This window comes from Rhagoletis zephyria, unplaced genomic scaffold (genome assembly GCF_001687245.7).
Source record: "Rhagoletis zephyria isolate East Lansing unplaced genomic scaffold, Rhagoletis_zephyria_1.1 Rzeph_scaffold_02842, whole genome shotgun sequence".
Lineage (NCBI taxonomy): Eukaryota > Metazoa > Arthropoda > Insecta > Diptera > Tephritidae > Rhagoletis > Rhagoletis zephyria.
The window spans coordinates 8,174-20,044 of record NW_016159926.1 but is presented as its reverse complement, the minus strand read 5'-3'; the positions used below and the strand labels follow the sequence as shown (position 1 = coordinate 20,044).

At 36.8% G+C, this 11,871-nt stretch overlaps 2 protein-coding genes across 2 annotated transcripts; both read right to left on the bottom strand.

Annotated features, from left to right (window-relative positions):
* Window positions 1-348: 348 nt before the first annotated feature.
* Window positions 349-3,534, bottom strand: LOC108367881 (protein ERGIC-53-like). Its single transcript, XM_017622579.1, has 5 exons — window positions 3,306-3,534; window positions 2,337-3,061; window positions 1,740-2,233; window positions 1,501-1,623; window positions 349-1,437 (listed from the first exon to the last, which is right to left on the bottom strand). Exons 1-5 carry the CDS (start codon window positions 3,523-3,525, stop codon window positions 1,401-1,403), a joined length of 1,599 nt encoding a protein of 532 aa, XP_017478068.1. The 5' UTR covers window positions 3,526-3,534; the 3' UTR covers window positions 349-1,400.
* A 1,782-nt stretch (window positions 3,535-5,316) lies between these two features.
* On the bottom strand, window positions 5,317-10,801 carry LOC108367880 (zinc transporter foi-like). Its single transcript, XM_017622578.1, has 6 exons — window positions 10,065-10,801; window positions 9,636-9,987; window positions 8,177-8,346; window positions 7,315-8,095; window positions 6,705-6,973; window positions 5,317-6,634 (listed from the first exon to the last, which is right to left on the bottom strand). Exons 1-6 carry the CDS (start codon window positions 10,599-10,601, stop codon window positions 6,455-6,457), a joined length of 2,289 nt encoding a protein of 762 aa, XP_017478067.1. The 5' UTR covers window positions 10,602-10,801; the 3' UTR covers window positions 5,317-6,454.
* Between the last annotated feature and the right edge of the window lie 1,070 nt (window positions 10,802-11,871).

The following is an 11,871-nucleotide window of genomic DNA, read 5'->3' as shown; positions in this document are numbered from 1 at the left end:
GCAAACCGATATTTCTTTCTTCTTAATACGATGAACGAGAAACAAACCATCAGTTATTTCAGCAGCGATGCGCTAATGCAAATAGATTTTAAATAATTAGAAACACTTTCTGTCAAATTGAAAGATAGGAGGAATTTGAAGTTACACGAAAATTTTACCGAATTGACTGGACTACATTTATGAAAAACCCGATATTGCGCTCGATATGTGGCAAAATTTGTAAGGCACCAAAATTGTCTCAAAGCAAGCTTTCAAAGTAGGATGCGATTAACGTATGTAATTCTTATGTGAGCGGACACGCCTAGTGTTTATGCTTCCACGCATGTAAAAATAATTTCAACAGATGGATTCCAAATTTTTAAAATTTTATTATAAAATTCAATTGAAAAAACTGCAATTCAAATCTAAATTTAATGCTCATAGTCAACCTAATATATATCAAAATAAAGTTTAATAAACATTTATCGCAATTCTCATTAGACTGGAATGATTATATTAAATAACATCTTAACATTCACGAAGTACATAGATATAAATTAAGTATGTTTCGGTACGTATGCCGAAAAACAAAGTGTTTTGCAATGATTTCTAACACAACTGAGAGTAATATTGAAAGATGTTATACGAGCAATGTAAAAAGTAGAAAAAGAAAAATTACGATAATATAATCTTAACTAACTTTCCTAGATTTCTAACATTATTAATGTCAGTATGAACAAAGAGAGCCATGCACACATATCTCATGTTTAATAATATGCCGAATTATTTGAAAATTTAAATTTTGTGGGAAAACGCAGTCAAAGTTTGATCAGTTCATACAGTTGGTATACCAAAAGCAGGATGGAATGGCATACATCTTCGCCATTTTAGGGAAGTTTAGTCATCTATTAGGCTGTATATATTCTCCTTATTGAGCTTAATTGGATGATGAAATCTCCATAAACATAAATTTTGAATTACATCTCTATATTATTAAACGTGCGATATGTAAGTATGTACATATAATTTCAATCTAGAACGAGAGAGCACCGGGCGAGAAAGATGATGGATTTTACGTTAAATATCGGGCAAACGTAAAGCACGCTAACAAATTTCATACCATCTCATTCTTGAAAACATCAATGTTGAGCAAGCTTTAAAACTTTAATTACTTCGTATTTAAGATGAATTGTTCATCACTCCTTTCTATTTTAGTTGTTCACGTTTTGTTCTCTTCGCATATACTATGCACATTTATCCGATTTTTTTTTTTTTTTACTAAATGTTGTAGAGAGGTTTATGGAACACTTCATTTCAACTTAATCGAATTAAAAAGATGATAGACATTACAAACGATTTACATGCAGAAAGAAAATTGACTCAATCGTTCCACATAATTTCCTATTATTGTTGAATTTGGCTTAGTAGAACTTCTTCGCTTGAGCTTCACTGCGGCTTCTGAAATAATAAGCCAACTTTAGTTTTACTTTGTTAAGAGTGTACTTTCCAAATTTTGCTCACTTGAAGAATGAATACAGGAACACCAGCAGCAGCTGCACAACGGTCACACTTAGGAACAAAGTTATCCCAACACAATTTCCAGTTGGGCAAGCGATTTGTGAACCAGCCTGTGGCGATCCAAGCCTTCGGGAAACATATAAAAAATTTTAAAGTTTATGTCACAGAAACGAAAAGTGAAAGAAGAATATATGTATATGGCATGGTGAAATTATATCATAATATATATGGGCTCTACTCACTTTTGTCCAACATGTGCCATACCCTGTTTCACTTGATTCATACCGTCTCGCATCTCAGCGATAACGGACTGAATATCATAACCAGCCGCTTGCACTTGAGCTGTGGGCGCACGTTGTTGGTTTTTGATAATTGTGTCGGCACGTGCTTGAATCTCTCCAATTAGTGTACGAATCTCGCGAGCAGTTGCCAGCAGTGCGTTTTGGTTCGCCACAACGAGATCGACTTCTGGTCTTGTGATGGTTCCACTCACCGTGCCTGTGGCAACAGGTGGTGCGCCGGCGCTTCCTGGTGCACCCACTTGTTGTTGAACTGCAGCACCCGCATTTCTTGATACCAAAGACAGAGTATTCTCTTGGCGGCCTATTACTTCGTCTACTTTACGAGACAAATCCCGCAATTGCTCGAAAATTTGACTTTGACCTTGCCATATTTGACGCAGTTCACGTTGATTTTCTGACTCAAAGAACTCTTCCCACTCATCATCATCTTTGACCTGAATAAAATACATACATAGTTTAAGAAATTTTTATGTAGTTTTTTCTTTCATAGAAAATCGTTTAAAATGTCACCACTATGTCAACCCGTTGCTGACGTACCTCATCAGGATGCTCCTTCTTATACTCCTGCTTCTGTTTGTCCAACTTCTCCTGGTATTCCTTGTATTCCTGTGTCAGCTTTTCCGAGTTCTCTGGAACTTTCACAGGATCTGATGGAACTTGACCGGGCGGATGTAGAGATGAAGTTAGGAAGTGGAAGACGTCATGATCGTCCGCTAGACCTCCAGTCGCAGCCGAAATTCCAAAGAAACCATTTTTGGGTAGTTGGACACCATCAGCTCGAAGACACATCTCATAATCCTCGTTATTATTGGTCATACCATTGTGGAACAACACTGTTAATACATTATTGTAATATTCAATGCGAGCGCGTGTCGGGAAAGGCTTATTGCGGAAATCTCGCAGGCATCCAGACAGTAGTTGTGTGGTGCCATCGTTTTGATGGTCGAATGCCTTAGTTCCATCGTTTACCACAGCCATAATATATGGGTTATTATGTTTATTATCATTATCAAAGGAGTCGAAAAATAGGCCCAGACCATTCCAACGATCTGAGGAACCAAATACAGCGCCATTATAATCTCCTTTTTCTGTGGTGTACCAGAATGCCAGACCATCGGCGCCAATACGACCACGACCAGATACCCGGAAGACAATCTCTACGTCCCACCAGTCAAAGTTCGTTGGTGACTTGGTCCAGATTGCACCCTTTTGTGAACGCATTGACGGTGCCACGCGTACGCTCTCCGCACTGGCAATCGCATCTGTAAATTTTTTAATGAATACGATTATCTACATAAACCTCACACCCTAACAAACGAAAAAAATTATACAATTTCGCTTTAACTTCTGGGACTAAATCGAATTTAACCGCATCTTCATGTGCCACATACTGTGCGGCGCTCCCAACTTGTGCGACCCAAAGGCCCCACAGCTGACGTGTCGCCTAAGTTGCTAAACCACTGCCAGCAGTAGAAGCTGTCAATTTATTTGTGTTGGTGTACTTACTGCCTCCGTACTCCCAGAAGGGCACAGTGCCATCCTTCTGAGCCAAATATGGGGGCTTAAATGAATATTTGTATTCGAAGCGTCGATGCACGCCAGCCAAATGGTTGTTTACATTAGCTTGGACGTGGCGAAGATCCACTAGGACTAGTAAAATAACCACGATTTGAGAAAATCTGTAGGAGCACAGCAATCCGGTACCTGACATTTTTATTTGACACATACACTATTGTCTTTTTGTTTCGCTTAAAGTTGGCTGCACATGCAGCAAATGCAAACCTGAAAATATTTTGCAAGTGTTGTAAAACGTAATATATTGCTAAGCTACGAAGTTTGCCAGAGAGCGTAAATTATATTGTAACGCTCATGGCACATGTAACGGTAAATAACGACCGTAGCCCATACACCGATAACAATTCGAATGTATTAATCACTTCATAATTAGCATTATCATTTTAAATAGAGTAATTAATTCATCTACGAGTCAGATTCTCTTCCTTTCTGATCTGATTTGGGTTTTGGGGTAAAATAGTAATGAAAACATTATTATCTGTCTGGAGGAAGGTATTCAAGCTATTTATTCCTAACATCTTTCGAGAAGGTCTTTCGATATACAGGCTGCCCACAGGGAGGCATCTAGCCTTTGTCTCTTGCGGTAGGCGATGTTTTGACTAAGTGAGTGTGGTTATGATGCCGTTGGGTTAGCAAATGATCTGGGAATTATAGTGAAAGAAAAGGTTTCGATTTTCTGATTCCATGACCAAAATGGACGGGTAGGATGACGGAAATTTGTTCTAAAAAATATCATCTTCCCACCCGAAAGTCCTCGCAATAAATTAAAACCCCCTTCTTTCATTAAAACGCGTATTTTTTATAGGAAAGTTTTTCTTTTAAAAATTTTAATGCGGCGAAAAAGTTGCATTTATTTATTTCTTTTTACAGTTCATAAAATGTAGTACCTACGTGCGTGCACTCAGGCTAGTACATACTTATGTATATGTATGTATGTATATACAAACCCGTGTTTAGCATAAATAGTTAGGTAACCTTAGGAAGTCTACTGTTTGCAAGTGTAGTGGAAAACATTTATTTTGCATTTTATTGTGCCTATAGTTTCCTTGATTCATACAATTATAGTTATATGTATGTAGTACGTTAAATATTATTCAAAGGTAAACATCACATTTTTATTCGNGCATACAATTATAGTTATATGTAGTACGTTAAATATTATTCAAAGGTAAACATCACATTTTTATTCGTTAATTTTCATTCTTTGAATTTCACAGTTAATCATTAGGAAATCCTTTGCATGTTGGTTTCTGCTTTGTGAAATATTGACGTTTTTGTAAAACAAAATTGTGCCGTGTAAGGATATAATACATCCTACCTACCAAAAGTAATTCAAAAAGACTCCAGGAAAACTAATAGTGAAAATATGGCTGTGCCCAAAACAAGCAAATGAAACACAAAGTATTATAAAATATGAAAGTAAAACTGCTTTTATTTAACCTTTTACGCTTAAGTGAGCTGCCGTATTGCTTGATTTTATTATATGTATGTGTAAATGTTTGTGTTTATTTAACAAACATAGCCTTGCAAAACACGATATATGTACGCGTGCAAGTTTAACTTCTTAAAATCGAAACTTAACTACAACTAATACGAATACTTAATCATCAAAAAAAAAAAAAAACTGAGAATCGAGTTAAGTACAAAATTAATTTAAAAAAGTACGATACTATGTTTATTGAAATAAATGACGTGTAAACTGTTGAGCGAAGAAGTTATGAAAAAAAATGCAGGCGTGCTGTTTTCCCAAAAATGAAGCAGATCGAAAACCACTTGTATTGGTAATAAACATTGTTCGCTAAATTATAGTGATTTCTAAAAATGCAACTGATACTAAATTTTCCCCAATGGTGCACGAAAAGAACTTGCATCAATTATTTTTTGAAAAATATTTACATAAAATATAATTAATACTCTACGAATTGAACTTAGGCTTTTTTTTTTGTAGATTTACAATGTACTTATAATTGAGTGCTATGTAATATACCGTGATTTTTTTTTTTTACTACTGTTGTTAAGCACAGATCACACACGATTTGTACATTTTGGCAGTCACGGAGTGGTGTTGTCTAGAAATAATGAATTAAGCTCGATAGGCAATTTCCATACAACATCACTCTGTATCTGTGTAAATGTGCAATTTGTATGATCCCTGCTTTAATAATATTAGGGTTATCAGTATCACTAATAGTACAAATTATGTATGTATTTATGTGCTCTCAATAACAACTTTTGAAATATCTACTGGATATTGCAATGTCCGTTTATTACACCGTTATAATTTTCTTCTTTTTTTTTGTGTTTGTGTACAAAAAGTATACAAAATGTAATAACTAGTGAATTTTACTGTGCAACTTAATTGTGTGAATAATAAACTTCATTTCAATTGCTTTACTACGTTATTTTCCGAGCTTTGAATTATATTCGGCTAAAGATTCTCTCGACCTTCTTTCTGGCAATTTTAAACAAAATACATTTTCAAATGTAGTTGCGCACCTTAATTGTATACATATACTACATATAAATATTTGTAGTCATATATGCATGCATGCATGAGGAATGCAGCACCACAATTTACATATCTTAGCATAGAGCAGAAAAATATTAAATTCCACAGTTTATTTTTCAATTGATTTTAATCAACTATCAACTACTTTCTCATTGGCTTACGACTAAAGTTATTCACTTGCTTTTATGACATTATCGCTATAAAGTATTAATAAAAATGGGCTATTTACCACACACACACAAAGCCGAAAAATGTTGACCTTGGTGCGAGAAACATTTTCAATTCAATTCAACATCGGCATCATGCGGAAAGTTCACAATATAGCTCGGCCATGCCGTAGCTTAATCAGACGTTTAAATATGTATGTATATGTAAACATCAATATATCATACATGTACAGTAATTGCGTGCGAGTGGTTAAAACATGTATGTATGTAGGTATGTAAATTATCGAATTATTGTGAGCTTTTTGCAATCAATGTGCGTACGTTTATGTATTTATATGTGTGGCGGCTTGTGAGTTTTCTCTTTACTTTACTTCAACACATTCCAAAATGTTTTGGGCCCCCTACTAATGATTATGTTGTTGGCCCGAGGTGGTCGACGCTGCTGATGACGATGAAGAAAACAGGCTCATTAGATCTCCTTCGTACAGCGCAATTAAAAGCATTATGAATACACCAGTGCATATTCCGAGTATTTGCAGCACAAATTGTTCCAGAGTCTTGTGAGCTGATGACAGTTCCGGCATCTGTAAGATAGCACATAAGTCAGACGAATGATTTCTCATTAGAGCATGTTCTCGTTTTCTTATAACTCACCATGTCCACCAGCGCAATATAGATGAAGAGACCAGACGCAATAGCAAACATCCATTGTGCTATGTTCGGCGATTGACCGAAAACAATACCGAATATCATGCCGATGAAACTAAGCACACTCGTCAACAAATTGTAATATACCGCTGTTTTGATGGACATGCCGGCTTTTATAAGGATCGCGAAGTCACCCAGTTCGTGTGGCAGCTCATGGCAAAACACCGCCAGCGATGTCGAGAAGCCACCGGCAATATTCTCTGCAAATGCAGCGCCTGAAAAACATAAATCATTTGGGTATGTATTCTTAAGTAAAGTTTTTTGGAAATGTGGTTGTTTTAGTAGAAGAAATAATTTATATAAACGAATTTATTTTTGTTGTACTAAATTCAAGAAATTTTATTTAATTTAGTTATCGTCGTTTAAAGTACAAAACTGCGTATCAACAAAATGCAAAACCGCGTATCAGCAAAATACAAAACCGCGTATGTGAAGTTTTAGAAATTATTTTCCAGAGCGTAAAAACACTCATATTTCAAAATGGTTCTCTTTTTTTATAAAGCCATCACATTTCTATAATCGATCGTTTAGTGATATGCCTTAAATTAGAACGCACCTATTGCCATGCCATCGGTGAAGTTGTGTAAGCCATCGCCCATGATTATCATCCAGACAACGGCGCTCAATGATTCCGGAGGCGAGTGTACGTGTCCGTGTTTATGACTGTGTCCATGATGCGAAGATTCATGTTCGCGCAATATGACAGTCGGCACCGAATCACTGGTCAAAGAACGCTCTTTGGCATTTCCATTAGTTGCCACCGTTGGATTGTAGGTAAGGGAGTGACTATGCCCGTCCGTTCCTCCCATAGAATGACCATCCAAATCTGTGGAAATTGTATTGCTGTCGGGCAGATGAATGTGGTGCTGATGCTGTTGTTGCTGATGATGGTGATCTTGATGGTTGTGGTGCCACACAGGTATTAGCGACTGTGCCACCGCTTCGTTTCCGTCTGCGTCAGCTTTGCCGTTGCGTTTGCGCTCCACATTATTGCCAACACCCATTAAATCACTAGACAAATCAGATATGTTATTCAACTTAGAGCCGGGCAGGTGCATGTCGTTCTTCGTGTCCATGGCAATCTCATCGTAACAGTAAGGATAAGAGCTGTATTTTGATTTGCAAACCTTATCGCCAGCGACTGAGTTATTGACCGAAGAATCGGGATCACGTACCACCTTTGCGCGCGATTGCTGTTTCGTATCACTCTTGGCTATGCGTTTGCGCCACTCTGATATCATGGTAAGGCCGTGTTCTGTTATGTAAAAGAAGACGATGCCGCTCATGCAAGCGAGTCCCTTAAGTATCATATTTTGCTCACTCTGTCCAGCCAAAGACTATTGAAATTCATATACATATATGTGTACATTTAAATTAGAAATGAAAATGATTTAAATGTAAAATGTGTATACACTTACATGCGGTAGTAAATGCAACAGCGCATCACCGGTCATTGTTCCAACAGCCAGTGCCACCAAATATTGAATAATGTACTTATAGTACCGAGAATCCATAAAAGGAATGATCGCTACGCCAACCAGGCCCAAAATTCCACAGGCGAAAACCGATATAAATGCGTAAATCCAAACTGAAATTGATCGAATATATGTATATAGTTACATAAAAATCGACTTTTTAGCATTTATAAGTTGTAGTACAAACTTCGAATAAAAATAATATATCGGCTCTTAAATTTTCGCTAAGTGATTGTTACATAGTTTTTATTAGAAGTTTTTTCATGGCAGAATTACACTCGGAGGTTTGCCATTGCCTGCCGAGGGCAACCTCTTTTCGAATTTTTTTTCTAATTTAAGTGTTGCTTTAACCAGGTATCGAAGCTGGATACTACGGAGTGGCAGTACGCACCTCTTACCACTCAGCCATAGCGGCCGTCCTACGAACTTCTAACTACTGCAAAAATGTCTTATAAATCTCATTGTTCATAAACTGAAAGAAACAGTTATGCCACTTTTAATGTTTAAGTGCTCCAGGATAACTATGCCTAATATAGTTTTCTTTTTGGTTATAAATAGGGTAGGACTATGATGTATTGTGGAATAATTTTTCGTCATCTCGTGCCAAATTTGGTTTGAAGATCAAATAGAGTATTATTTTGAACAGTGACACTTTAATTTTAATTTATGCCTCTTTACTTGTAAATAGGAGTTCAGCCGAGTGTGGTATTCAGTTTAAGCGAAAATAAATAATTCAGCGAAAATATAAAGGCTAACTAAATCGAACAATCGAAAATTATAGACGCAAGTTTGGAATTTAACAGAGACATGTACACAGATATGTTAAAAACATGACATCGGATAACTAACATTAGGTCCAATCCCGTATTCCTCGGACTAAAAGTAGTTTAACTGTCTAAAAATAAAAATTCTCTCAGAGCGAGAGTACAGGATCGCTTTCTAGTACAAAATGGTAAATTCAGTCAACTTCAATATAACGTCCAAATATTGTTTGTACATTTTTGCTTATTTTGTATGTAAACACACGCAGCTCACTCATGTAAATAACCCAAAAAAAAAATTTAAATTCATTAGAATTCACTTAAAAAAGTAATTAAAAACTTTTCAACGTGAACTTTCAGTTTTGTACTTCAGTTTCTATGGCCGGACTCCCACCATAAGTGGAAAAAAATGTGAAGCCGTAAGAGTCTGGTTAAGATAGGTATCACTTCCACTGTAAATATTGCAAGGACACAATAGAAATGTTAAATAACAAAACATAAACGTGATTGAATCTTCTTTTCAATAAATTTTCCTCGAAGTGAAATAATATTATAATCGATTTGTATTTCGCTTGCGATATGTATAAGAACCAGAACTTACAGTAAAATGGATTCTAACATCGAAAAAGTTAAATACTTACCGTACATAATGTCCTCTTTTTTGACGTCGAATCGACTCGCTTCCACGCCATCAATGTGAGCTAGAAGTGACGGATTTAAGCACCCTGCTCGCTCGACCGCCAGTGGTGACGCGATTTGGTAGAGCAATACTGGACACAAATGTAACAAATCCTGCTTGCTTATTGTATAATTCGTATCATGTAGATGATCTGTGCTATTCTTCGCTCGCCCTTCGTGCGCGTGCGTACAATCAAGTGCTTTGGAATCGCTGCCGTTTCTACTACAATTTACGATGTCGACTTCGTGTGCGCCTTTGTGGTCAAGCAGCGTGTGTGGCTGGACATGACGAACCAGTGATATGGCGCTCACGCACTGCAATGGGGAAAAGGGAAATTTATTGGTGCGTATTATAGAAAGGCATGCAAAATGACCATTTAACGATTACTTACAGTTTCATTGCTAAGCTCGGTCTCTTTATCTCTCGGTTGATCATGAACTTTTTGCTTTTGCTGGGAATCGTTTCGTTCAATCAGCTGATTCAAACCGAGATTTTTTAGAATTCGTTGGAACTCGTCAACTGTCAAAGTACCATCGCTCTCATGGCCATACTGATCAAATATACGCTGCAGGAACTCCGCCGTAACTTCCGGTTGCTGATGCAAGGTATCTTCTTCTCCGTGTGAATGGCCGCCGGCATGACGTTTTCGTCGATGCGGTTTATTGTGGTCATTGTTCGCACTGAATCTCCGCGTCGTTGCAAGGTCATATGCATCACCCGGGTGCCCGACTACAGTGGCAGATTCAGTAGGATAACTCGAGATATCACGGCGCACATAGACTCTAGAATTTAAATGTTGGTATTCAAAACTCGGCTGCGGATTGCCGGTCTCCCTTGCCACATAATCACTTGCGACGTGCTCCTGGCAAGGTATTCGGTCTGCACACAGCAGGCACACCACACACACCGCCATAATGTGTCGCGCCATTTCTGGGCTTAGTTTAAGCTGCGATTGATATTGGATGCAATACTGTTTCACTGAACTTCCCAATCGTATAGATAAAAAATGGTCCTCGCCTTTTGTATTGTGGCACACACACACCTTTAATATTTTCGAGTAAATTATTTGATTTGACTTAAATTTAATTCCAAATGTGTTGCTTTTAGACGCTCATGCCCACTTGTTACCTGCAATCAGAAAATCAGAACACAATTGTGATTTGGATGTGGAAAAAAGCAACAAAGCAAAAGGTGTTATTATAAGATTTATCAAATGTGCGCGTGTCTGCATCTAGAACAGAAAGCAGCAAATAATCCCATCCCACTTGGCAGAGTTTTCGCCAACCATAAATGAACCGACAACTTTGGTCACTTACTCAGCACTGATTTCCTTATTTAAAAACAATTAATACGAAACCTACACAACCCATCGATAGTTTCTACACATACACTTTTACATAAGTACGTACATATGTATGTACATACAGTGCAGCAAAACTTACGCGGCGGCCTGACAATATACCTAGGCCCCTCACTACACATTTGGTAACTGCATCCGAACTACTGCAAAAAGGATGCATAAATAGGCAGTTGAAACTCGCATTTTGCTAGTAAGGCTCATATTGAAACTAAAAGCTGAGAAACATTTGTATGCACAAATTTTCCCCTTTCGTAAAATGCGGCCTTTTTGTAAGTTCTTCAGAGGAGGATAATTGCCATTTCGTACAACATCGTCAAGTTTAAAAATACAACCGAAGGCATTGCGTTATTATACCCAAATTGAGAACCAAGTCGACCATCCTTTGAACCAGTAGCTCTGCGCTAGTACTGAACTAGTTCAATTTAATGCTAGGTATGAACAAGCATCATTACTCAAAACATATGAGTTCCGGCCGTTTGCCTTAAACAGACTCTTTTTCAATAAGCATTAAAAAATTAATTCAATTTCAATCGTCGTTGGGGAAAGATTTATTGAAAATCGCAGCGATGTTGAAAACTAAATCAATTAAATGATGATATAAAAAATATATGTATATGAAAAGCGTTTGCTAAGTAAGTGCAAGTGCACTCAAAAGATTCAGTAAATAAAATACCATAGTTGTGAAAAATGCATTAATTAATGTTAATGTAAAAAATTAATGCAATAATTTTTGAAATTCAATGCAAATAAAAATTTTAATGCATTATGCTAATGAAAAAATTTTAATGCATTAAACCATTAAATTCTTTTCTAGTGAAATATAAATAACTATAATAAT

Coding starts and splice junctions, on each gene's coding strand:
- LOC108367880 (XM_017622578.1), bottom strand. CDS start 10,601: ATGGCGCGACACATTATGGCGGTGTGTGTGGTGTGCCTGCTGTGTGCA. Junction 9,988..10,064: donor CCGAGCTTAGCAATGAAACT/GTAAGTAATCGT, acceptor TCCCCATTGCAG/TGCGTGAGCGCCATATCACT. Junction 8,096..8,176: donor TGTTGCATTTACTACCGCAT/GTAAGTGTATAC, acceptor GAATTTCAATAG/TCTTTGGCTGGACAGAGTGA.
- LOC108367881 (XM_017622579.1), bottom strand. CDS start 3,525: ATGTGTCAAATAAAAATGTCAGGTACCGGATTGCTGTGCTCCTACAGA. Junction 3,062..3,305: donor CTTCTGGGAGTACGGAGGCA/GTAAGTACACCA, acceptor AAAAATTTACAG/ATGCGATTGCCAGTGCGGAG. Junction 1,438..1,500: donor TTCCTGTATTCATTCTTCAA/GTGAGCAAAATT, acceptor TTATTATTTCAG/AAGCCGCAGTGAAGCTCAAG.